Raw genomic sequence first — 27684 nt, forward strand, 5'->3', positions numbered from 1 at the left:
ATTTTCCTTTAGTTTAGCTGATTGTCAGTGTAAGGCTAATTCGACAGTATAAACCACCAATTAGAATGGCAGGAAGTCAGACACATACACACGTATTTAAAAAGACTATTCTGACTGGTCCAATATGCAGGGCAACAGGCTGAAGAAGGGCAGTTGACGTTTTTCAAACAGGTTGTCTTCATGTGTCAGCTCTTTTGTATCAGGTGGCTTTATGACAAGATTATCACTGAAGGCACAGAAGCCTAGGTGGTGTATGAGCCACTGACCCAGCATGAGGACATCTTGAGCTCAGACCTGGATCCCTAACTGGGCAAAAGTGAATGCTAGGGATTGGGGGCAGGAGAAGGGTGGAACAGCTACTCTTCAGCCAGCTAACAACAGAAATCCTCTTCCTCCGGCATCTGTGACCTCCTTGTACTCAGGCACAAAAGAGACTTGATTAAATTAATTCATGAGGAAGTGTGATGGCTCTCCAAGAATATTTCACCAAAACAATCAATCAATCCACAAGGAGAGCCAACATAATGAGCACTGGCCTTTCCATGTGTGAATCGTGCGCAGGTCGAGGGGGGTTAGAGCAAAACCTGTGACACTACTGCCTGGCACTCCATCCCATCTGTGTCCACCTCCTCGGTCACTGACTCTAGTATCCCTGATTTGCAGGTATTCTTCCTGTCATCAAAGTCTGAAACTTTCTCTTGTAGGGGAGACAGGGTCAAGGATGTGGGGGAGTTGAGGGAGGTTTGTTATTTGTAAATCAGGAACAAAATGCAAGACCGTCTTCACACAAGTGAGGTACAATACTTGCAATTCATATCAGATAAAGAAATCTTATCACTCTTAACTAGTTAAAAAGCAAAAGTTGCTAAAGATTATCTTCAAAAATCGGTAGAATAGGGAAGAGTTCAAATTAAGTAGTTTCTCTTGGCTTTGACAAATGGACCCTGCTATCATCTGGGCCTCAGGTTCAAATCCTAGTAATGTCACAATGGAATTAAAAAAAAAAATGACCTCCATATCTAGGAGAAAACAGCTTTTAATTTTTATTCTTTTTCATCCCTAGGCCCAAGGGTTGGGGAAAAGAATAGGGAACTGTTCTCTATATATGATCTTATGCTTTGATTAGACTACAATTCTTTTTAATCACACAAGAAATGACTTACCAGATTTTTCAGCAGTGTGGACAGTTCCTTTGTAAGAGTAGAAAACTTGACAAAAGCGGTGCCAAGATCGGGGTTGTCTCGACTTAAAAAATTACTCCCAAACTTATCAAGAACTTGTGCATAGTTTTCTTCATTTTGTACATGGTCTAAAAAAGAAAAGGAACCGAGTTATCATTTGCTACAGTGAAGAGTTGTTCTGTACACCGATCACTGCAAACTCTAGAAACAGAAGCAGAGCAACAGCATCAGTTACTTATTGAACAGAAGGTGGGTCGCAGGACACTGAATGTTCTCACTCTCCTAAAGGAAGCTTCCCCTTTTTCTTTTACATTATTTAGCTCATTTATATCCTGATTGATCCACTAGTTCCTGTATAGTCAGACAGTCACATAGGTCTCATATTTTCAAGTGATTAAGAAATCATGCATAAAATTTTTAGAAAACCAATCTTGGAATGCAAAAGGAAAATGAATTTGTTGTGTCACATTTCTTTTCCTGCAGCTAATCTTAGTTTCCTTTAATCTTGTCACACCCCAAGTAGGAGGAGCAATACTGTATGAGGCTTTGCATACAGTAGTGGAACGTGCAGTGTGGAACGTGCAGGCCTGGACTAGGTGCACCCATGCTTGAAGTCTGGTTTCGCCACCTATGAGCCTGCTACTTCATTGGTCCGTTTTAACTTCCACGCTTACTACCCTAGCTGGCACACAATAGGCATAAGTCTTATGAATCCCTGAGCTCTTGCTTTCCAATCTATAAAGTGGGGCTGATGTCTCCCTCGTGGTACTGCAGTGCTGTGGAGTAGACACCAGGTGTATAAATATTTCTCTACTAGGACGAATGCTCCATAACTAACTCCCACCTGCACAACTCTTCCTCTGGGTGGCTTCTGGGATGTCACTCATTTGACTCTCCTCACCTTATGGCACTCCTTTGTCTTCACTGTCTTTGTCGGTTCCTCATCTGTCTAACCTCGCCATGTTAGACAGTCCCAGATTTGTCTTTGGGACTTTATTCTTCTCCACCTATGCCTATTCCCTTCGAGATCTCAGACTGAAGGGTTGAAATACTTTTTATTAGCTGAAAACTACCAAATTTATATTCCTGCCCTAAAATACAGACTTGTACATTCAACCATCTCTTTACTATCACCACTTAGAGGTCCAATAACTGTATTCAATGTTAACATGTCTAAAACAAACACTTCATCTCCCCCAACCTCCTTTTCCATACTTCCTTATCTCAATCAGTCAATGGCAAACAACTGACTTAAGTTCTTTGTTCTTTTTCAATATTTTTTGAGTTGTCAATGAACCTTTATTTTATTTATTTATATGTGGTGCTGAGAACAGAACACAGTGCCTTACACATGCTAGGCAAGTGTTCTACCACTGAGCCACAACCCCGTCCCACTGACTTCTTAATGGCATAATGACAAAATCCACCAAGACATACTTGTTTTTTCTCTTTCTCACACCTGAGATGCAGTCCATGGGCAAACCCTGCTCCATCTACCTTTAAAGTTCATCCTAAAAAACTGACAATTTCTTATCCCCATGCCAACAGCCTTACGTTATCTCATCTCTTGGCTTTGGTCTCTCTATTGCTGTTCTCGCTATGTTATCAACACAGCACCCTGTGTGACTCTGTCAAATTGTGCAGATCTTTTAACTCTGGTGGCAGACATTACCATTCATCGTGGATGTACAGGTTCCCAATCCTGGTAGGCTTGTGGAAAAGAAAGGAGTACTGCGTTTCCCCACACCCCTGAAGTAAAGGCATGGAAGATGGCTTGCACTGCAATCTGAGTGGAGGCAACTCAACTGCCTTTACATGGAAGCACTTCAGATGTCCCACGTTCAGTTCCCTCTCTCCTCTTCCCTCCAGTGGTGCAGAGAATCGTGCATTTGCACAGAAGCCCTCGGTGGATGCACAGTACTTAATGAATGAACAAATGAGCAGATAGGTGTCTGTCAAAGTCAGAAGTTTAAAGGCTTAATCCAAAACACTACTTCCTCTCTGTAAAGCCTCCTTTAAGCTTGGAATGCTTGTCCCTTACCCACCATTCTCTGTACTTCTACTGCACTACTTTCCACGGCCTACCACTTTTTTACACATAAAATCTTTCCCTGGCACCAGCCACAAGAGGCAGTTCACCTCTGCATCCCCACCCAACAGGCACTGTGATCTGGATCTTCCAGTGAGCTGGACTTACAAAGCTAGGGCTCAGTAAGTCCTTCTTGACTTGGATTCACCAAACTCATTTTCACAAAGTTAAGAGCATTCTGTTCTGAATTTCCTAGGCTGTTCCACAACTGAGATGAATTATTTTAAATTTTTACTTTCAAACACCCTCCATAACAGCACAGGAGCAATGGACACTTAGGAAAAAGCACATGAGTCTGGATGGGGAATAACTTGGGAAGGAAGTGTCAGAGTAGGCCAAAGAAATCAAACGAGGCCCCAGTAGCCTTCTAATCATCAGCACATTAAAACTTCACAATGCCTGCAGCAGATATCAGCGTTTCTGGCTGAGATATTAAGAAAAAAGAAAGAAATGCAGTTCTGGTTACTGCCTAAGTTAATACAGAAAAGTGACTCAGAAAAACACCCATGGAAGGGCACAGCAGCAGCTCAACAGACAGTGCACACACGTCTGATCACCCTCCCTACTACAGCTGTCCCCGATACCTTCTTTCTGGGCCTGAGAGGCCTCACTTACCATTGAGAAGCTCACCACACACACACACACACACACACACTCTTTTTCTGCTTTAGGAGGACAGTGAAAAAATATGTGCATTTCAACTATTTCCAAGGGAAGCATCTCAGTGGTGAACACTCGTACACAGGTTGTCTATTTGCTTAAAATTATAAAATATTCCAAATAAAGTAACAGTAAATGTTTAGATTAACACTACATCCATGTACTCACCATGAAGTTTAAGAAATAATATATGACAGAATGGTTCCCCAGTCCCCTACCCTATTCCAATCTCTCTCCATCCCCCAGCCCCAGCCGCAGACACTGTCCTGAACTGGAGTCTCAGTCAGAGGTTAGGAGGAACTGCAAGCAGCACAGTCTACCCGTGATGACGGATTCATCGAAAACCAAGATGGACTCAGTTAAGAAGAGAGGGGTCATGGTAAGGGAGCCAGCACATGTTGAGGATTTCCTCTGACCCAAATGCCTCCCATAATCTCCTATTTCACCAGCACCAGGACTCTGTAAGGGAAGAATTATGCTTATTAAATAGCTGAAACAAAATCTGATGTGAGAGAGGCTGAAGGTAAGACCAGATGAGTAAGTGCAGGCTAGATCCTGTATGTTTTGTTAACTGTACAACTGAATAACCAGGTAGTCTATATGTGTGTATCTGTGTCCCCATATAGTAATGTATATGTTACGGGTACATACACATAATTTTCTTATGTACGTACACATTTTAAGATATAGCAGTTTAGAAAAATATATCTTGGGAATAATAACAACAATCCTACAAGAATAAAAATTATGAAAATTAAATATCAAGTGCTTAAAATAGTGCCTGGCTTGTAGCACAGACCCCCAAAATGTCAGCCATTGTTACTTACCTGTGACTGTTATAACACCAAGGCATATGCAATATCAAATAGCATAGGTGTGCAGGCCTCACGTTTTAATGTATTTTTTAACATACACATTATAAATCTAACAGTGACAATTTACTAAAAAGGTCTTACATGCATGCGCGCACACACACACACACACACATCTTTGTACAAAACTAAGAGTTTATCAAGCAGATCTTCAACAGGGTTGCAGAGTGAGAGGCAAGACATGATTCTGGAGGAGGAAACAGCTGGGGGGAGGGGGACGGAGTGTGGAGGAATACAGCTATCTGAGGGGATGCCAGCTCCGGGTCCAGAAAGAGGAGGAAGTAGCAGGCTCTGGGGACGCACAACAGGGATGAGTGTGACTGAAGAGGGACTAGTGGAACAGGAAATGGATGGATCCTTCAAGAGGTCCAAGACAATGGGAGAAAGCTGTTGTAAGATCTTCACTAGAAAACCTTCAGGAGTGTGGGGCAGCATGGGATGGGTAACCAGGAGACGGGAGAGACTGGATGGAAGAACAGGGAAAGGGAGCAATCTGGTCCATCCAGTAAGAGGACCCACTCTTTCTCAACATTTGTGAGATTTCTGGCATTCAGGACACTTACTGTAAGAAAGACAGAGAGGTAAATTCTTTCACTTCAAAAAAAATCCCAAATACAGTTTTACCAAGTAAATCAGAAAGGGTCACTCTATCAGGATGTCAACTGCCAGCATATCTTTGGGGAGGTAGTTAGCGTTTACTGACCACCTGACATGCTCTGTGTTGTAACAGGGTCTTCGAATACACTCCAGCATGTGACCCCTACGCCCATACCAGGCAATCAGCAGGGACTCATTAGTCAAGTCAGAACAGAGACAGCAGCTGGTTTCTGGGTCATTCAGTGGCTGCTAGTCACACATTCGGCCTTTATGTATACGACTGCATTCCCTCTTACTACCAAGTCTGCTGAGATGGAAATAACCACCACCACCTTATGTGCAGAGAATGCCCAAGATCACAGAACTCATAAATCAGGGAATTTAAACCGAGGCCCTTTCTGATCCCAGAGCTGGGCACTTTCCCCAGATGGGGATCAGAATATGCCACCACTAAATACTGAATGGAGCTGAAGGTAATTAGCAGCGGACAGGCAGGAATCTGCCCACCCTCTGCTGTCCAAAGACAGCACAGGCCTCCTTCTTTGTGAAGGTGTTTTCCTTCTCCCCTCTTAGGAGCTGAAAAACCCTTGTGGGGGAACAGGGAGGGGGTGCTGGGGGACATCTGCATAAACAAACATCACTAGAACCATCCTCACCTTCCATTTGTGTCCCTATCTATTTAACTTCCTACAATCCACTGCCCTAGAAACCCAAGCCTCCTTTTCCCTTTCTTCTTAATTCTCCAGTCTATGGCCCTTTATTAAAATGGTATATAAGCTCCCAGGCTGGGAGGTTTTCACTTCTTTTCTGTGAGGCTCCCATTGATATACTATAAACCTTTCTCCCGGCTTTTGATAGCTTAATCTACAGGCCCCTCTCACTGAATATAAGAGGTGAGAGGTGTTTCCCCCTCCCTGCACTCCCTAGTACAAAGTGGGACACACCTAATTTCAAATTCCCATTCTATCACTTGCTGTCTGTGTGGTACTTGGTCAAATAACTGATCTTTCTAAGCCTCACCTTCCCACCTGCAAAACAAATATCCACAGTACTTACCTCCCAGAAGTGTCATAAAGATTAAGTGAGAAACCACATGCCAAGTGCTAACAGCATATTTACAATGACAACATCAGCTGCCCATCCTTGGCCTCCGCAGTGAAGCCAGGCGTTTACCTCTGACCAGCTGGCAGTAGTGGCGGACAATACTCTGAAATCAGTAAAATTCTGAGCTTACCTTTCCTAGAGGTTGGCAAGTGCCTCAAGAATACACTAAAATCCAACACTTTTTAAGCATACCTGGTACAGTCATCCAGTGAGAACTTGCAAATATTTACAAACCACAGCACATGCTCAGCAGGCCTTTCTCTGAGGACTCGCTGCCTACCTGTCATCCTGTGTCACACTTCACCAAATTGGGCCTTTTTCATAAAACCTCCTTACTCAACTGCTGACTCAAGCTTTGCTTCTTAGGTCCTGTAATAATGGCTTCCACTGATGAAGCACTGACTGCATAGGACCCATCACAGGGAACAGCCTAAAGCTCATGCAAAGGTCCCCAAGGGAAGCACCTTACAGATGAATAAAACTTGGGGTAAAGGAGGACTAGAACCCAGCGTCACTTGATTCTGTAGCACATTTTTTCCACTGGCAAACGAGACTGAGACTCTCATGGAAGCGAGAGTCTCCTATGCCACGGCACCTGCTTGGAATCCACAGTTAAGGGCTGGAACAAAGTGCAGAGGACAGTCCTGTCATGACACGCCAGCCACAACGCTAACAGTTCACAAACAGGTAGCACTAAAAATTTTGAATCTTTTATATGCCAGGAATTGTGCTAAATATTTTCCCTTCATTATCTTGTTCAAAGCTCAAGTTTTATGAAGTTGAAATGGTTTAGAGGGGCTAAACAGGTTGCCCAAAGTCATACAGCTAACAAGCAGTGGTGACAGGCACAGATTCCTGACCCTGCGCTCTTAACCCATACTTTTGGTTAAGTTCTGGGACCATGAGAAGACTTCCAATTTGAACCAGAGACTGGGTGATTGGGGGGACTTGAAAAATCTAGGTCTCAGCTCCAGCTTCTACTATGTAACACTGGTCAAGTGACTAAACTTCTCAGGGACCTCAATTTCCTCATCTACAAAACAAGCTTAATACATGTTCGGCTCACTGACTGCCAAGAGGTGAAAATGTCACAATGAATATGAAAGCTCCTTTGGAAAACAACAAAAGACACTATAAAACCTCATGGCTGCTCTCTATTCAGGAAGTATAATAAGGCCTCCAGATCAACCATCATAAATCTATCTCCAAGCACAACCAAATGTCTGCAGGCATCCTTCGGTGGAGGAACACAAGAGCATAGGCCTGAGGGGCAAAGGGACCTGGGTCTGAATCCCTACTTGGGTCCTAACTGGCCATGTGTGACCTTGGAAATGTACTTAACCTTCCTGAGCCTCCATTTCATAGGTAAATGAGGTGCTGGCTATAAAATACATGGCAAGCCCTTAAAAAATATCTTTACTTTTGTTAAATTGAGATCTGATTCTAATGCTAATGGACATCAGGTATAAATTTAAATATGGTATTTTGGGGAGGATTCAGATAAGTATGGATCAAATCCCAGGTCTTACATTAACCAGATGTGGGTCTAGGGCAATTTATCACCGATTCTGCTTCCATAACTGTAATAATACCTACTTGACAGGTTATTATTATGGGAAATGGATGAGAAGAGCCTACAATTTGCCTCCTCCATCTCTGGCACATGGCAGGTATTTATGAAATGCCAAGTACCATCCCTCACTCCAAAGTAGTTTTACTTTTTGAGTTCCCTTCTCTTTCCTGGGAACCTAGCTGCTCTTCCAGGATCTGGACTCAAGTTGTCTTCTGTGCCAAGAGCCCTGGGCAACATGTGCTCATCATCTTCTCTTCATGAGCACAGCCAGGATACGCTTGCTCATATGCACCAGTCACACAACCAATCCAAAGTACTCTTGTTTGTGACCTCCAGGCCTTGGCCTTCTTCTTTCAAGGGCATGGCAAACCTCTTGCCATGCTGGGAGTCTCAGCCCTACCTAATTGCATATAGCCCACTTCCAGGCAAGGGCCTGGCACACAGGAAGGACTCAATAAAGCACAAACTGCAGGTAGTGGAGTCTCCTGGAACAAGCCATTCTCCTTCTCTCAAAAAACACGCATGGGCTACATGACAGGCATGCAAAATGACAGGCACTGTGAGCTACCCCTGCAGTAATAAAGCCGTGCAGTATGTGAAAAATTACAGGGTTGGCATAAAGAGAAAAGTGATAAATTTTCTTATACCATTCTATATGCTCTTTGTAGCACCAATCACACTTATAAAATGTAAATTCTATTTGTTTTTAAAATTACCAAAGATAATTCATATATGATCACAGAGATACAAAGATAAAAATTACAATTTTCCCTTTTCCAATTCTGCTTCTTTAAAATAAACCGAGATAGTAACCTGGAGTACGTCTCAGCAAAACTTTGTCCATAATTAAAACACACAAATATAGGAGTTTTCACTCCATTCCTCTCAGTTTTTAAAAAATCAAATGAGACATTATTAAATATGAGATTGCATGGCTTGTTTTTTTTTCCTGAATAAGAATCACGAAATTCAATATAAATAAATCTAATTATTTTAACTGTAATTATTTTCCACAATAAGCGCTACAACGATTTATGTAACAAGCCTCCTAGTAAGAAACTTTCAGCTTTTCCCACCAAAAAAATGCTGCAATAGATATTCTTATATACACACTCTTACATGCTGTTACTTTATCTCTGAAAAGATATTCACAAAATCAGGACTGTTGGGAATTATTCATTATATCCAACAGCAATGTACATAAGGACACAGATGTTATTGTGCTTTTTACTATTATTTTTAAGTCTAATTTGTTATGTATGATAGCAGAATACATTTCAATTCATAGTACACATAAAGAGCATAATTTTTCATATCTGGTTTTACACAAAGTAGAGTCACACCATTCGTGTCTTCATACATGTACTTAGGGTAATGATGGACATCTCATTCCACTGTGTTTCCCACCCCACTCCCCCTTTCCCACCCCACTCTCCCTCCCCTTTGCTCTATCTAGAGTTCATCTAATCCTCCCATGCTCTGCCCCCTAACCCCATTATGAATCAGCATCCTTATATCAGAGAAAACATTTGACATTTGAGTTTTTGGGTTTGGCTAATTTTACTTAGCATTATATTCTCTAACTCCACCCATTTACCTACAAATGCCATGATTTTATTGTAATTGTGTTTTTTAATGAAAAACTTAAGAAAATCAGACTTTTTGTATTTTATAAAATATTAACATTTGCTTTTCTGTTTATACACTTAACCTAGCTTTCCACTGGTTGTCCTTTTCTTATCTTGTAAGAATGCCTTGTGTAAGACAGAGCAATGTTTTTAAACATGTAACCATGATATAGTGAGATATGTATTTTGGTTTTTGTCCAGGATTCCTGGCTTAAAACTCTCTTCAGTAAGGATCATAAAAAGTACAATTTTTCTTCCTTGGCACAGGTTAAAAAAACAACAAAAAAAAAACTTGAATCTTTCCCTTTCTGTCACAGGTGGCCATAGAGAACTTCTCTGAGCTAGACTTGATAGGACCATAAGATCCTCCTTACTCCAGAGGGGGTGAGAAGAATCTGAATAGATAAGGTGGGGAACCCCAGTACTGTCTGTTAACATTGCATCATACCCTTTTTATCCAATCACATTTTAACACAGTTGCCCATGCTTCAATCACACCTAAGCAATAAAAGTCTCCATAAAAACTGAAAGGACAGGGTTTGGAGAGCTTCTGGGTTGCTGAACACATAGAAGTTCCTGAAAACTGGCACAGCAGGAGAGAAATAGATGCTCTGTGCCTTCCCTCATACCACAATTCTATACAGTTCTCCATTATTCTTTGTAATATCCTTTATAACAAAGTGGTAAATGTGTTGAGTTCTGTGAGTTGCTTGAGCAAATTAATCGAGTCCAAGGAAGGGGTTGTGGGAACCCCAATTTATAGCTGGCAGGTCAGAGGCACAGATAAAACAAGTTGGGTCTTGTGACTAGCATCAGAGGGAGGAAGACTGTGTGTGCTTGGAATCTGACAGTATCTTCAGGTAGACAGTATCAGAACTGAATGGAATTAAACATCACTCAGCTAGTGTCTGCTGCAGAATTAGCTGCTTGCTTGTTGGTGATAAAACCCCCCTTTTTTACCTAGTATTCAGGATTGAATCCAGGGACACTCTACCACCAAGGTATGTCCCCAGCCCCTCTATTATTTAAGACAGGATCTTGCTAAGTTGCTGAGGCTGGCCTCCAATTTTTGATCCTCCTGTCAGTTTCCTGAATTGCTGGGATTATAGCCCACCACACTGGGCTCCCCACACCTTTTAAAGTCATAGAAATGTGTGTTGGAAGTATACAATACAAAAACTGAGTTTGAATTGGTTTTTCCTTGTTTAACATCAGACAAATATTTTTTTAATTTGCCTTTTAATTTATTTACAGTGGGTTTCGCCATACAAAAACTGTTAAATTTCATTAGCTAAATATATATTATTCCCAAAGATTTTTGGGTTCTTTTGCCTTATGTTCCTAAACCTTTTAATCTTTACTGTTTTTTTTTTTAAATTTAACCTTCAAATGCAAAGCAATGTATTTGTTTGCAAGATAGGTTCTAAAGTTATTTATTTTTTTTGCTGCTGGGGATCAAACTCAGGGTCTCTTGCATGCTAGTCAAGCCCTGTACCACTAGGCTGTTTCCCCAGCTGGGTAATATTATTTAAAGCATGTTCTTAATCTTTATAATAATTAGTTTTATTCTATTTTCAATACTGAAATAGTTAATCCATCTGCAATGGATTTATTTATGACATGAGAAATAGTTCTAGCCTTATTCTCTTTCTTCTACATAAATATATATTGCTATTTAACATGGTTTATAGAAATCATCCATTTAGTTTTGACTGAAAATGAACATGTGACAAAACCCGGAGGGAGCAGGTCAGGTTTCACAAGAGAAGGTGATGGAATAAAAACCTGAACCATAAACAGCTGTCTAAAAAGAACTCCTGGGGTAGAACATTCAAGGTAAAAGCTAACGGTGTAACATACATGCATGCAAAGCACCCAGGAGTAAAAGAGCTAGCGTTTGCCTGAGCAACAGAGACACAGACAAACTGACATGGGATCTTGGTTTCTCGAGCTCACCATGCATGATCTAGAACTAGGTAGGTTGAGGTATTAAAAAGTGCTGTGCTCCTTTCTTTTCATGAGACTGAGGCTCAGATCCTTTTTGACCTAACATCCAAAAAACCAGCACCACTCATCCATGACCCTGAAAATGCTTTGTTTCAATTTTTACGCAGTCACTCCATAATAACTATAAACATGTAACTGGGGAGTGAGGGCTGGATTTATTTACTTGGATACGACATTGACTAGTTTGAAAACAAGAGTTACTTGATGAGTGAGTTATTGCACTTCCCTAAGCCTCAGTTTCCTCATCTCTTCCCACCACTGCTCACTGTACAGGTCTCCCGGTAAGATTAAAGGAAGGCCTTGGAGGCAGAAAGCCCTGAGGATATTTTTTTTAAAAGGCCTCTTTTCATGCCATTCTGGATGATTCATTCCTTTAATTTCTCAAGGCCATTCTAAAATTGGGTTGTTCTTTCACAGTTCCAGCCAAGGCTCAGCAAGAACTTGCCCCAGACCATGGTGTGTTATCTAGAAGCTCAGCATGTACACTCCCAATTTTGCGGCCCTGTCAAATCCATCAGCTAACAGAGTGCCAAGAAAGATACCTGCAGAGTCCCACAGGGCTGTTACTCAGCTTTCAAACAGCACCTGGACATTGCTTCCCTCAAGCAGTGGCAGAGATGTGTTCTCTTGGGATTTTGTCACTCAGGCTTCTTAGTTGCCAGGAAAAACACATCACGTTGTTTTGCTGATTGCTGTGCAGGTAATGGCAGTTCTTGGACATCTGGCCCCCAAGACAAGCTAGCAAGGCGACAACCAATTCCTCCCCTGCGGCAGCCTCTGCAGTGTGACTATGCAACTTAGGCAAGTCTTCTTATAGACAGGGTTGTTAAAAAAAAAAACTGTGGCCCCCCATTTTATTAGCAATAAATGAACTTCCATCAAGCACCTACACTGTGATCCAAAGGCAATTTAGGTTATTAGCTCTGTGGTCTTGGATATGTCTTCAAATTCTTTTGAGCATTGGCGTCTTGATTTGTAAATTATGTATAAAAGACTTAGAGATAAAATAAAACCTCACTGGGGTCTTGTCCTGATAAGTGAGGTACCTAGCCTGAGCACATACCCTCCAGCCCAGTGTTCCTCAAACTGTTTTGATCATCCACTCCTGTCAGTTAAATATTTTACAGCATATATTTCCAATCAAGACTTACTTAAGTCATGTATGTATTAATATTTTATGCTACATGCATATGCTGTAATATATTATCTAATGAACTGCTAATATAAATCAGTGGCTCTGACCTCAATTCCAGCCATTCCAAAAACCTTGAAGTCTGCTTCGCATTTTTTTTTAAATTCAGTGAAAGTCTAAATCTGTACTGTTTTGAAAATATCAAGGGATCTATGACCACAAAACCATTTAAAATCACAGAGGAAACATCAGCTGAATCTAAAGATCCTGAGAGGACAAGAAGCTTGTCTTCTCAGGGTGTGCAGCCTGGTGAGTCTCAAGGAATGAAACAAATCAAAAGGAGGCAGTTCTGTCTGGTTTCGGCTGCTGGGGAAATGCAGTATTTCTGAGGCACTGTGAACCCCTCCTTAGGGTACCTAGAGTATATTCTGGAGGTTATAAAAGTATCTTTATCTCATTTTATAACGGGACAGGATAGAGATCATCCTCTGTTTCATAAGTAGAAAAATTGAGGTCTGAGAAGCCAGACAGCTGTTACGGTGTTCCTGTCAGAGGAGGGATGGTGTGCCAGCCTCTCCCTGGGCACCTCCAACTGCTCACTCCAAAGGTGGCATGAATCCCACAAACGTGACCTCAGCATAGGTCTCCACTTGAGACCTCCTGTAAAAGGAGGTGTGGACGAGGCCACAGGGTGCTCCGCAGCGTGCGTGTTGTGATTCAGAATGCACACAACAGTTTGAAAAGAAATGTGGCTGATTATATTCTCCTCTTCTAGTTCATCTGAATCTTCTACAGAAAACATGTTAATAACATTTTTTATGATCTGCTTCTGTAACTTATGATGTGTTAATAACACATCATACTTACCCATGGGGGTGGGGGGACTTAAAAAAATGCCAGCAAGAAAAACTAGCCCCAGGGAGGTATTCTAGACTGCCCCCGGCCCCCATATACACACAACTCTCCATAAAGAAAAAGAATAGGTCTCATCAACTGTCTGGGACACAGCAGATCTGAAAATGTCCTGTTGTCTGTGCATACAGTGGCAAAGTGGCTGAGCAAAGTCACCCTCTGCCAACACCTAAGTGCTCTGTTCTACGGCACTGATCACCAGTGATAAACACTTCAGAATCAATAACTTATTTGCTTCCATATCCAAAGAGGGCATCAAAATCAATAAATACTCATCTTTCAGTCTAATGTCTCAACTGGTGAGGTCTCTCTGGTCCTGGAAACAAACACTTTCAAGATCTGAGTCCACAAAGCAAACTACAGAGGGGAGTCAAACACATATGACTGCCTGCTACAGGCCACCAGGCAGACTGCCTTCAGATGATGTCTCGGGTGAAGAACTCAATACTCCACCTGGCCAGTGGTGTATATGAAGGAGGCAGGATTTCTGCAAAACTTGAGGGCACCACACACAGAAATAAAAACCAAGACCTGCATTGCTCCACAGACTTCATACAGGGAAATTAAGCTTTACAACTTAATACAGGAAAATGGAATCCTAGTTGAATGAAGCATAAGTCATCCAACAGTGGTCAAAATGCAATTTGCAATGTGAGGCAAGGTATAGGTAGGACACAGAATCTTGCCTGTAATGTCAAGGAGGGTCTGTGTAAGGCTGAGAGCAGGTCCTTCGAGAAAACTACAGGTGGTCATGGATCTGAATTTTCGTGTAAACCATAAAGAGGATTAGCTGACAAGGACTGAAAACCACAATCGATTTCACCTGGTGAATGACAAATGAGGCTATTATTATTTCTACCAAGACAGGACCATTAGGGCACAGAAGCACGTTCTTATATTCACCAAGAAGTTTTCTTGTTGAATTGAGGCTTTAAAAAATCCCAAACTACCGGTCCTGGAATGAGTGCTCACAATTTATTTAAAATAATTTCCTGTCATGTCTACTCCGTAAGTTTCAGAAGCATATCATAAAAAATAACTCATTTTCAATAAAAATGAGAGCACTCATTCTCTGACCAGAATGGAGGACATGTGTGTACACACACACACCCCACACATACACATACACACACACACAGCTTCTGACTTCAAGTAACAGGATATTTGAGCCAATAGCTAGAATACAAAATTGAAACTTCTTTAAAAAAGGAGTTTTAAGATTATTTTAAAAAGAGATTCCAGTTTTCTAAAGGCATTCTTTCAGTCCCTCCCATTTCATCCCCTATAATTTGAGGAGCAATGTTCTTCTGGGTAAGTATACTCATTTGGTGGCGGGGGCTGGGGGGACCCTTTCCTGAACCATTCAAGGAACTCATTATTTCAGTTTGTTTTCAGCTCTGAAGTGCAATAATGGACCCACAAGAATGCAAAGGGCCTTGAAGGCCCAAAGAAATTTGTTCCGACTTGGCTCAAAAATCACCACTGCAGTATTTCTATTGAAATCCTCTACTTCTAGGGGCCTACAATTTATTAATTTTTACTAATAAGCTTATTTTAATTCAAAAAGATTTTTTAAAAAATCCAGTTATCATTCACAAACAGAATATAGCAAAAAGATAAAGTTCCTAAACCATTAGATTTTGTATGCCTTGACATTTCTTTCTTATCTTTTTAATGAAATGCTATTTTGTCTTTTTATCTATTTTCTGTCAAGAAAATTTCTCTCTCCACTGAAAACCACAGTACTAAAATTAACATTATATGGCATCATGGTAAAACATCGAGTTTAATTACCAACTCTAGTTGCAACAGATTTCATATTGCACCTTCAAATTTGAAAAAAAAATGTTTAAAAAATTACTGAAATGAATTTCCCTGCTTTCTATCCACTGATAAATTTAGTACTTTACCTTTAAAAATCTAAGATTTCATTTTGCATTATGAGCTATTTCTTAAAATAAATTAATTTTACAGAAGGAAAACCTGTAGGGAACACCACACATTATTTTTTCTTTAAAAACAGCATAAATCCTCTCTTATAAAACTACTTATTACATAATTCTAACTGAAAGAAAACGGGAGGGAGAAAACAGAAGGCAATGAGAAAACCAACTGTTTTCTTTCCTGCAGTGAGAAAGCTATGAAATTGCTCATAACAATCAAGCTGTAGTAGACTCTCATCAAATTACATACCACTGTCATCCCCCACCCCAAAATTAAAGGGTTTAAGTCCCTTAACTTTCAGATTAACAATGTTATAGATTTCTAGGGGGCACCATGTGTTACTAATAAGCTAACATTTATTCTAAATATATCTTGGCATAAATTTTAAGGAAGCCATCATACAATAATACAATACACATTTTGGTTTGAGATACATATGGGAAGCATGCACACACACACACACACATACACACAAAAAAAATATAGAAAAAGATCTAGAACAAGCAGATTGGGGGAGGGAGGAGAGGGAAAGGAAAGATATGAGGGAATAAGATTGATCAAATTATGTACATCCACAAATGTGGCATAAGGAATCCCACTGTCATGTATAATTACAATGCACCAGTAAAGAAATAAATTTTGTTTACAAATAAAGATGACGACAATGACCTAGAAGTAGGTTTATCCTGAATCTTTATTCCCAGAGAAAAACATATGTGTGTGTGTGTGTGTGTGTATTCACTTAAGATTAATGCTTTAAACTCATTTGTTAAAATAACATTCAATCTACCCATGCTTACTAGGAACCAAAGGACTCTCACTTTATAAACATACAGTATTAGCCTTGATTTAAATGGCACTGAAGTGGTAAGCTCTTCTTTTTCAAAAGCCATACCTGACTTACGAGCCATATGCATAAACCCCTGGTGGCATGGGCAGACATCCCATGAAGGACAAAGACTGAAATCAAGGTGCCAAGCAGGGATATATCCCCTTGCGGGTCTGAGTGGGGCAGCAGATTTGCTTGCAGGCCCCTCACTCACAAGGTTGGCAACCCAGTGCTGGCTTTTGATGAGATCTTTCTCCACAGGGTTGCTTGAGTATCCTCAGGACATGGCGGTCAACCTCCTCCAAGAAAACGACCAGAAAGAGGGCCACAGGGAGGGTACTCTCTCTTTTAAGAACTGGCCTTGGAAACCATATGATATACATTTGATTATATTTCATTCATTGGAAGGCAGTTACTAAATCTGGCGTGCATTCAAGGGGAAGGGGAATTAGGTTCCATCTCTGGTCTGGAAAGAAATGTCAAAGAATTATATTTTAAAGCCTTCACAGTGCTCAACAAACTATTAGCTATTTTAAACATACATTAGCAAAAAAGAAAAGGGGGAGAGAACAAATGAAGCTTTGCAGGTACTACTAAGGTACACTTTCTAAACTACCATGTTTCCTAGATGGGTAATATTAAGACTTCAAAACTTAGGAACAACACAGGAAAACTCCATGGCTTGGAGAATTCTCCTGTGCCCCCCAAGAAGTTGACAGTTTTATTTTTAAAAAAGATGTCCTCATACCCAGCAGGGACAGTGAGAGACAAATTCCCAAAGCAATTTCAAACTAAAGGGCTTACACAGAGATATGACAATGTGCATCTGAAAAATAATTTCTCTTAAAATATAACACTACTTACTAATTAATACTGATAAAGCTAATGTGTAAAAATAATATATTCTAGAGTAAGACCCTTCACAATTTTCAACCATCTTTCAAATCACTTTGGGAAGCTAAGTTGCTGGTAATTTCCAGTTAGAATTATAAAAGAAAACATTTCTTAAATCTTTAAAGACTATCACGAGGCTTCTCTGTCACTTAAGCACTGTGAGAAAACAAGAAAATTATGAAAACATATTGGGAAACAGACACAAGGGTTCAGCCTCTTGTGGCTTCCTTGGATGAGGCCAAAACCTTTGGACGGGAACAACTTGGATTCCACTGAGCATGTATCATGGAAAGATATGCAACACCACCGTTTTACTCATCTAGCTATTCTTAAGAATTAAATGTCACAGTGCTGCCCACGCAAGCTGACCAAAACTCTGAATATGCCACACTGGTTTGTGATTGCAGAAACCCATCAGGCCCTAGAAGTCTGTGAGAGCTTGTAAGGATCTGGGTTCATCCCACATTTCCAAGTCATGGGCACAATTACTACTGGGGCCCCTATCTGGGAACCTCTGAAGTCACCCCACAGATTATATCTGAACAACTCATTCATGAATATTCATGATTAGTGAATATTTAACAACTGTAATCAGAAAGCTTCAGAAGGAGAACCCTTCCAGCCTATAATAGCAATTAACTGCACATTTGCTGAGCCCCTTCCACACTTCAGAAGACGAGTAGAGTGGCTGTTGAGGGCAGAGCTGGGCAGCTGGGCTCTCCTTGCATGACCCTGGACATGTTCATCTGGTTCTTCAAGCTTTATTCCATCATCTATTAAATGGGTATAATGGCACATACTTCACAGGTTTCTTTGGGCTAGATCAGTACACCATGAACACCCAATGAATGCCATTTCCTGCTCTCAGCCCCCTCCCTCACACTGTCACTCCCCTCACTGTACCCTTGAGCTTCCCTTTACAACACTTTCTAGTTTCTAATTATAGTTACTTTCCAGTTTGATGAGCCGACTAACATTTCTCTCCCTCACTGACCAAAACATTCACGGAGATAGAGACTGTCTGACCCCATGTACCCAACATCTAAAACAGTAACATATGACAGGTGCTCAATAAGTAGTTGCTGAATAAGCAATGTTGACAAAAGCACAAAACAGACATGGAAGTCACAGTACCAGCCCTCACCAAGGAGTTCATAGGTCAGTGCAGCAGTTTTCCATTGTAGCTACAAGTTAGACTCACTTGGTAAGTAATACATATCATTTACACTTTAATATCTGCAACAACTTTAGAGTCTGGGCCTAAGGGACATCTGTCCCTATTTTTGTTTTTTAAGAGTACTTCAGAGGATTCTAATGAACATCCAGGGGGCAGAATCACTGGTCTAATTCAACAGAGTTGGTCAGCAAACACAACACACTGGGACATGTGTTCTCCTACAGAAGCACTGAATGGAAGGACCTCCTGTGATGAGGGAGATATACTACACCTACACCAACCAATATGTTAGCCATTAGTCATGTGTGGCCCTTGAGTCTTTGAAACATGGCTACTGCAACATCGAGGAACAGCCTTTAAATCTTACTTGACTATTAATTAATTTAAATTTAAAAAGCTATGTGCAACTAGAGGGTGCTCTAATGGATAATGCAGACCCAGGGGGCAATCATATAGAAGGCCGAGGGACCCAAACTCATCAGTGGCCCCATCCACAAAGAAAGTGCAGTGTAGTAGAGGAGATGACACCCAACTCTGCAGAGACCCTTGAATTCTCCCCTTTACAGAGGGGTCATACATCATTTCAGGGCAGCTGTGACCTAAAGAAACCCTTTAAACAACAAAATGAAGCATGTCCTCAAGTAAAAAAGCCTTTGCGTGAGCCGTTGCATGACAAGGTCATTGTGGCAAAGGAAGCACATTTGGAAAAGGGTAGAGATGGCAGCACCTCCTAGCTTGGAGCAAGGGTCTCCCTTCTGTGGCTCACAAGCTTGGAGCCTCCAGCATGAGCCATAATGATGTGGAGAACTGACAGTTGTTCCTCAGGCAGAAAATGGCTCATTAAGCTCTTTATAAAATCACACTGCTCCAATGTTATCTGTAGATTCATGAAATAAAATAGAGATGGCACTCATGCTGTGTGTTGTGGTTTAGATCTTAAATGTCCCTCAGAGGGCAGTGTGTGGGAGGCTTGGTGACCCACTCCTGGCACTCCTGAAGAGGAAGGGTCCTTCAGGAAGTGGAGCCTAGTTGGAGGAAGGGCCACACAGGTACTTGGGGATCCTGGCACCTTTCTCTCTCTCTGCGCCCTGGCCACTGTAGAGTGAACAGCTTTGTTCCACCACATTCCCTCCACCCTGATATTGTGCCTTGCCATAGGCCCAAAGCAACAGCGCCAAACAATCACACACTGAAACTTCTGAAATTGTGAGCCAAAATAAATCTTTCCTCCTTTAAGCTGATTTTCTCAAGTATTTTATTATAGTGGTAAAAAGCTGACTAATGACTGGATCTGCCATGCTTCCTACCTACAATTTATTAAGCATCCACCACGTGGTAGATAGTATATTAGGGGCCCTAAGCGTTCTCATTTTGTCTATACAATACACTGCAAATTAGATAATATCTTCTTATTTTATGGGAGGAAATTCAAGACTCAAAGTCAAGAAGTTAAACAATTTACTTAACTTTAACAAGTAGGGCAAAGCTAGGACTTAAACTTGGACCTTGAGTTTCTTTTTAAAAAGGGTGTACTGTGTTCTACACATATACACACTCTCTTTCAAATACCATTTATTTTATGTTTCTTCAAATCCCAACAAAGGCTCCAATGAATCTCCTTGTATATATTTCAAATATATATATTTTTGGTGCATAACATGCATAACTCAGAAAGCGCATAAATACTAAGAGTAGCATTTGATGAATTATCACAAAGTCAACTTTACCATGTAACACCAATCAATTCAAGAAAAACAAGAGTACCAGCCCCTCAAAAGACCCCTGTGACACCTTCTAGTTATTTACTCCACATACCACCCTAAAGAGCCGAGATTGATTCAGGGCCTACCACACTGTGCAAATTCATTAAGATGAAGCAAAGGACAGAAGTTATGAATTAGGCAGGTAATTTAGACCAAAACTTAAAACAAGATTTGGCCACAACACAACAAGACCACCATTATTTATCTACCTTAATTAGACATTAATATTTTATTGATGTTGGGCACTGTGGCGCATGCCTGTAATCCCAGTGGCTTGAGAGACTGAAGCAGGAGGATCACGAGTTCAAAGCCAGCCTCGGCAACTCAGCAAGACCTAAAGCAAATTAGTGAGACCCTATCTCTAATAAAATACCAAAAGGGGCTGGGAATGTGGCTCAGTGGTTAAGTGCCCCTGGGTTCAATTCCCAATATCAAAAAACAAAACAACCCCCCCCCCAAAAAAAAAAGAAAAAAGAAAAATCGATATTTTATTGAATATAAAGATTTAGGGAGTAGTATCAAAAAAATGGGGTGCAAAAGGTGTTAACGATTACTTTTAGAGACTGTCTTGAGGTCTGGGGGACTGAAAGAAGATAAGAAACTATTAGGTTTCCATTTACATAGGCCAGTGATTCCCAGCTCCAATGAGTGGGGTCAGAGCCATAAAGGGGATCCTTTCAGCTCTGTAAATGTACAATGATAAAATTAAGAGGAAACATCATTTACTATACTCCCATAACATTAGGCCCCTTAGTGAGCTGGAGATGTGGCTCAGTGGTAAAGTGCTTGCCTGGCATGCACAAGGTCCCAGGTTCAATACCCAACACCACAAAAACAAATAAAGAACATTAGGCTCCTTATGGATATTAGTGCATTTAAGTATCTGCAACAACTCAGTACTACCCCATTCCCATTTTACAGATGAGAAAAAAGGAGGTTCAGGAAAGTGAACATTATAACCATCTCAAGGTCACTTTGTTAATAAGAAGGCTAGAAGGAAACCCGCATCTGTGCCTCTGTGAAGCCTATGCTTTTTGTGTTACAGTCTCTTGTCACCCTGGAAGGGTTTTCTGAGGAGATATACCAGCCAACTGATTTCTCAGAAGAGTGGCCTCCAGGCAGGTGAGTTGGTACTGCAATAATGATACCAAGATGTGTGTCAGAGCTGGAAATGTATTTTATGTTTCCAAGTCTCTCCTTCCTGCAGTACTGTAGCCTGTTTCTTGTCGGTACCCACTGTTTTCCTTACTTTGGTGTGTTTCTTCTTATTCACTAACCCTTTTGTTTCTAAGTTGACAAAGTTACTAGATCAAAGCTAAAACATTTAGTTTCATGGGTTATTTGGCATCCCACTGACCAACAATAAGATTGCTGGCATATCTATAAAAATCTGAACTCACACCTGCTCTGATATTCACATCATCCCCTGGTCAATGCTGATTTCAAATGTGCACAGATGCTATGAAGAAGGAAAAGATTCCCACATGTTTAACTGAGGCCACTATCACAGACTGATCCAACCACACATTTTAAATATCTCCCATATCCTTTGTGACAGAAAACCACTATCACTCTTAAGTTCTTAAATACATAATAAAATCCATGGCAACTAACCTTTTTTCTTCCTAATAAGAAGGAATTTTTTTTCTTCCTAATGCTGGGAAAACAGAATAATAGAAAACTCTGTGGACATTACTTATGATTCGTGCTTACCTTGACCAGAATTATATATTGCTTTTACAGATTTCTTCACTTTCTGCAAGGCTGTTCTATCTTGGTCTAGAGCCTAAAAGAGAAAAATATGAAAAAAATAAGGTGTTAGAAATTTGGTACATAAAAGAAAAAAAAAAAAAGAAATTCATTCAAAACTATGAGCACCAAAGCAGCAACAAACTGATATGACCTGATTCCTTCTCTTTTGAGTTTCCACCTGGAGAGGGAGGAAGGTGAGCACAAGATGATTGCACAGTACCCAGGAACAGAACACATCTTAGCAATGGAAATTCCAGCCACACACACACAAAAAAACAAAAAAACAAAAACAAACAAACAAAAAAAAAACAACAACATTTGGAAGAGTGTAATAAGTAGGAATGACCTTCTCGTAAGTGCCTTTAAATTTGAGGATTTTAGTGTTAAAAAAATTAAGTATGACATATGGCAGTTGTATTTTAAAAATCTGTCTACTAAGAAAGCACAGTATGGAAATGCCACCATGATGCTAGTGATGCTCTTAAATGATTCAAGGATGATGTAACAACACATGTGCCACAGTCTACTTGTGTTCTAAGTGGGATGTCGTGGGTTAACTCTGGTGCTGGCTATATGATTATGGATGGTTGGTTAAAATTTAGCAAACTATACACTTAGTATATGAACTCTTTTCTGTAATACTAACTTCAGGTCCTTTCTACTTTCCCAGGGTCTGTGGTTCACAGGCTGGGAACCCCTAGATGGTGTGTCAAGTTTTGGAAGGCTGAAGCAAAGAGCAGAACAATAAGCTCAAGTAGACGCACAGTTTAAAACATTACGTGCACCCGGACATCCATCATAGTACTTATGCCTCAGAACTTCAGATGACAGAATGGAAGCCCACAGAGGGGTAAGCCTTCCCTGAGGGTCGTGGAGAGTTGAAAGGGACAATGCAATGGCAGCGGGCACCTGTTGTTCCCTTTCTTCTTTCCTGCCTTTCTAAACATATAGTTCAGTCGTGGTTCATGAGCCATTTCCCTTCAGCTCTCCAGACACCTGTAACTGGTCAGGTGGGAACCTGACCCATGCTGGGCTCTAAGTCCTTCTCAGGATTTCTGGGCTTGAGAACAGGGATCCAATGCCCAGTCTCTTTTTGATAAGGTTAGCCTGGGACCACCAGTGGTTTTGTTTCTAGATGTGTAAAGAATCTGGCCAGATCCGACGTTAACAGTAACAAAGCAACAGAGATGAGGTAGAGAAAGTCCTGGCTGCATCAGAGTCGCAGCTAACCTTACTGCAGTTTGAGTATATGAGATAAATTCTTTCTGTTTCAGTCAGTTGAGGTTGGGATCCTGTCACTTGCAACAAGTCCTAAATAATGCAAGAAAAGTTTACTGAGCACTGACTGCAGGTCAGGCAGAATACTTGTTACATAAGATACATATGCTTTCAATTATCTTCTTGCAATGAATCTTTAAAAAACAACTCTGTGAAGTATCAGCTCCATTTTTGGAAAAGAAACTGTGATGGGCCTTTATTAAATATTTGTAGGAATGGAGGGAGGGAAATTTAACTCATTTGCCCAAGGTCAGAGCCAGAAACTGTTGTAGTCACATTTCACTTTAATGTCTATCAAATCCAAAGGTGCTTGCTTTTCCTACTGGGATGCTCGTATGGAGACCAGGGTTAGCAGACAGTGTCCATGCTAATTCCATCATGCCTGTCACATTATACCTCTGCAATTTTTTTTTTTTTTGCCACAGTCATAGCCCATTAGTCCTTCTATTTAATTAATATTTTTCTTTAAATCTATGTAGACCTTTTTATTTAAACTTAAATAACTGCATCATAAACCGATACAATTAATGGAAAACCAGGATCACTTTCATTAATAGAAGACACCCTGGAGATTGGCATGCCCTACACAAAATGCTCATCTGCTTGGTATCTCAAGTCATCTGACACGAACAAAATGCATACCACATGTAAGGAGTCAGTTTCAGGGAAAAGATATACTTTGAGTTAAAGATTTAAGATACTTTAGAGAAAGGGGAAGGCTGGCTAATATTTAATTAATACTTAGTGTGAAGCAGAAATCATATTGAGAGATCTACATAGATTATCTCAATTCTGTGGTAAATCCTAGGAAATAAGTACTATTGTTATATCCATTTAACAGATGAGAAAAAAGAGACATGGAAAGGTTAACTTGTCCTGGGTGGCAGAGCTGGAATTTGAACCAAGGACTTAACAACAGAGCCTTGTCTGATCACATGGGAAGGGGTATTCACCAGTTCTTAGAACAGAATTCCGAGTTAAGAAATAAGACATTTAGGTTTCTAAGAAAGCACAAAGAAAAGAATGCAGATAAGCACTCCTTTACAAGATTGAATCCAACAGGTTTGTCCTTGGTGGCTATTTTTTTGTGGCAAAAATGTTAATAAAAATAGCCACCATTTTTTGTAATAAACACATTACCACCAACTTCTTTCCTGAAGAAACCCCTGGTTTTTAGAGAGGTGAAAGAGCTTGCTAAGTGCCCCATGACAGAAACAGCCTGTGCCTTCTCAGCACGACAGCTCGGTACTGGAGAAGCACTTCCCCATTTCCCCTGCACCTTGCTCGCTTCTCAAGAAAGGAGAAAAGATCTGCTCCTGGAAGAAAACGACCTGTCAGTTCGGCCCTGGGAGTAATGACCATATTATGATGGGCCTACTCAAAGAGAAATGAGTGTGTGGGCTCTGAGGCCTGGGTCTTTTCAGAGTTAACCACCCTCCAGGAGCAAAAGTATGCGGAAGATTCCAGCAGTAACATTTTATGAGACCCTACATCTACTTTCCCTTTTGGGAGACCTGGGGTGGGGTGGGAGGAAGACCGTCTCAGAATTTAAGTTGAATAAGACTTATGTTTCCCCAACTCATCCATGAGCTGACAGGATGTAATGTTCACATACTGATTTTTAGAGGTAATTGACAGCATTTCCTCTTGACAGCTGCAGTCAAGTTAAGTCTGGGTGACACTTCTTTTTTTGAGCTCTAGTGTTTGGCCACTGGGCAAAAAGAAGCCAAGTACAATGCACTTTTAAGAGCTTTTTTTTTTTTTAAAGAGAGCTGGAGGATGCTGTCCTTGCTTCAAACAAGGTTCCCTCCAGCAATAACATGTCTAAATGTGCTGGAAAGTTCTACTCCCTCAGATGCTGAACTGCAATGACATCCTATGAAATGTCATATACATAAAATTAGACAAGGGCTTAGCGAAAACTGCAGATAATATTGGCTTATAAATTCTCTCTTCCAAACCATTAAAAGTATGATAAAATATGTGCCTGCAATTCTAAGGGTGTTTCTGAAGTTTACCATCTCAAAAGGGTAGGGGGTAGGAAGAGGATGAAATAATAACTAAAAGCATACAGGAGACTATGCTCATCTTAAGTAACAGAAAATAGCATTTGACCTGTTAAAATTGGGCAGTACTGCACTTCACATTCTCTACGTAACTACAGAGGAGGATGCTCATCTAGGAGAGCCTTTCTGACCTTGGCATGGAGGCCGTCTACTTTTATTTCATACATAGCCTTAAGTTTCGGTACTTGAATTCTAGACACAGAGAAGACAATGCGGAGAAAACAGCACGTGAGAACAGATAGCCAGAGGGAGTCAGAAACAGCATGCAAACTGGACACCAGAAAGAAAAATTTCTTGAGTCTGAGGTCACTTAAGGCAGGACTTAGGACCCTTCCTACCTCTCCAGGCCAAGTGGTATCTCTCGGTTACAGTTCAGTGCAACAACAGCTGTTCTCAGTTACGTACACAGACCCAGCTTCCCCAGCTCCTGGCTTGGCAACTGCCCAGGCTCATTCCTCTGCCTGGAACACCTTCCTCGGGCTCTTCAGTGACTGGTTCCTTCCTATTACACAGGCCTCAGATTAAAAGCCCCTCCAGAGAGCCTTCTGTGGATACTAAAGCCATGAACCCTTGGGCCACCCAAGGGCTCCTTTCAAATACACTTCATGCTGTTTTCCAGAGCACTACCATACCCTGAAACTATCCTGTTCACGACTGATGTATTTTTATGGTATTTAACAACCTCCACTAGAAGACTGAAAGTTCTATGCAGGCAGGGACCTGTGTAAACTCAAAGCAAAACGACTTTATACATGAACAAATGAACTCAGTAGCACAGTTCCACAAAATGTGAGGTTCTGCAGTATTAAGAATTGCCTTAAAAATGGTTGAACAGAATGAAGCTTTGAGTTCAGAAAACATGGGCCTCTGTAATTCTTCTCGGAAGTTTATGTACACATTATATGTCTATGTCAAATGTGCATGAGATATGACCACAAGTGCTAAGAGTAATGGTGTAACAAGAAAGACAGACCTTACACATTCTAAGTGAGTTCTGTACTTAAAATAGTTATTCTGGCAATGTCTTTAAAAACATTTTACTGAAATATAATACACTTACATTGAATGAGCAATGGTAATACTACTGCCATTATTCATTAGGTTTTTATTTTAGATTTATTTTCAATTATACTCAAGTAGGAAAAGTTGCTCTTATTTTGGGTAGATTTGGTTTCAAAAATAAACACAAGTCTTTAGAGCTCAATCTTATGAATATACTCACAGAGCCAGAAAATAGTGCATGACAGTAAGACAATAGCACAGAATTTCCTAGAGATTTGTGGAGGTAGACAGAAATCACAGCTGCCTTCCAGGGACACTCTAAGCATTTACTGTATTAATGTGCCTATAGAAGTGGCTAGCATATGCCTTGTACGGGCAGGTGCTGCAAAACATCTCTGAAAGAAGTACTCCTATACCAAAGTGAAGTCTTTAATGAAAGGAATTTTCACTCATTTTTATTGCTTTTAGCTGTATTCAGAGAGGTCATTTCAAAAATACTTCTTTTCCCTGGTGGTACTGGGATTGCACTCAGGGTCTTGCACATGCTAAGTCTACTTTCTACTGCTAGGCTACAACTTCAAATACCAAATTCATTTAAACAGATATATTTGACCTATATTCAACACAAAACAAATGTTTTCCTTATATTATTCTTTTAGTAGGGAAGACCACCCTGGCCTAGTTTGGGTTCAGACTTTCATTACTTCAGCCTTCTACTTGTTGGGCACTCATGCTACCCCATGAGGAGAAGGCAGGCCTGAGGAGCGAGGTGTTTGGGCTGCAGGTGGGATGTCTGGTTACACTCACAGGACGTCCCTGAGGATGAAACAACAACCCAGCTCTCATGCAGGCCAAGTCAACTCAGTCATTACTCCCCCACTGTAAGGCCCGTATGCTGGGATGTGCACACATGTAATCTCAACATGAAAGGATCCAGTGTGATCCTCAGGAGAGCTGCAGCAGAGGCTGGAGGAAGGAGAGGCAATGCACACTGCTTCCTACCTCAGGTGGGAGTGGCGAGCAGGTGGGCCAAGCAAGAATTTGTTCTGAGGATTTTCACACTTGGGTTTTTGCACCATTCACTCATGTACTCAGCCAGTAAGAAAACCGGGCACCTCAACAGGCACCAGCAAGGTGTGAAAACCAACCAATGCACCCGCCTCTACTTAAGCAGCTATACGCCCCCTTCACATCCTTCTTGCCACAGCAAAGCGCAAAAAAAAA

The 27684-nt window shown here is 40.8% G+C and overlaps 1 protein-coding gene across 1 annotated transcript in view; it reads right to left on the reverse strand.

Annotated features, from left to right (window-relative positions):
- The window catches only part of Asap1 (ArfGAP with SH3 domain, ankyrin repeat and PH domain 1), a 292373-nt gene that overhangs the window by 118713 nt on the left and 145976 nt on the right, over positions 1 to 27684 (reverse strand). The window contains exons 3-4 of the mRNA XM_048802408.1: positions 22076 to 22148; positions 1164 to 1309 (exon numbers count right to left, since the gene is read on the reverse strand). Coding sequence (XP_048658365.1) covers positions 1164 to 1309; positions 22076 to 22148 — 219 coding nt within the window. The remainder of the gene's footprint in view (positions 1 to 1163; positions 1310 to 22075; positions 22149 to 27684) is intronic.

Source organism: Marmota marmota, unplaced genomic scaffold (genome assembly GCF_001458135.2).
Source record: "Marmota marmota marmota unplaced genomic scaffold, marMar, whole genome shotgun sequence".
Taxonomy (NCBI): domain Eukaryota; kingdom Metazoa; phylum Chordata; class Mammalia; order Rodentia; family Sciuridae; genus Marmota; species Marmota marmota.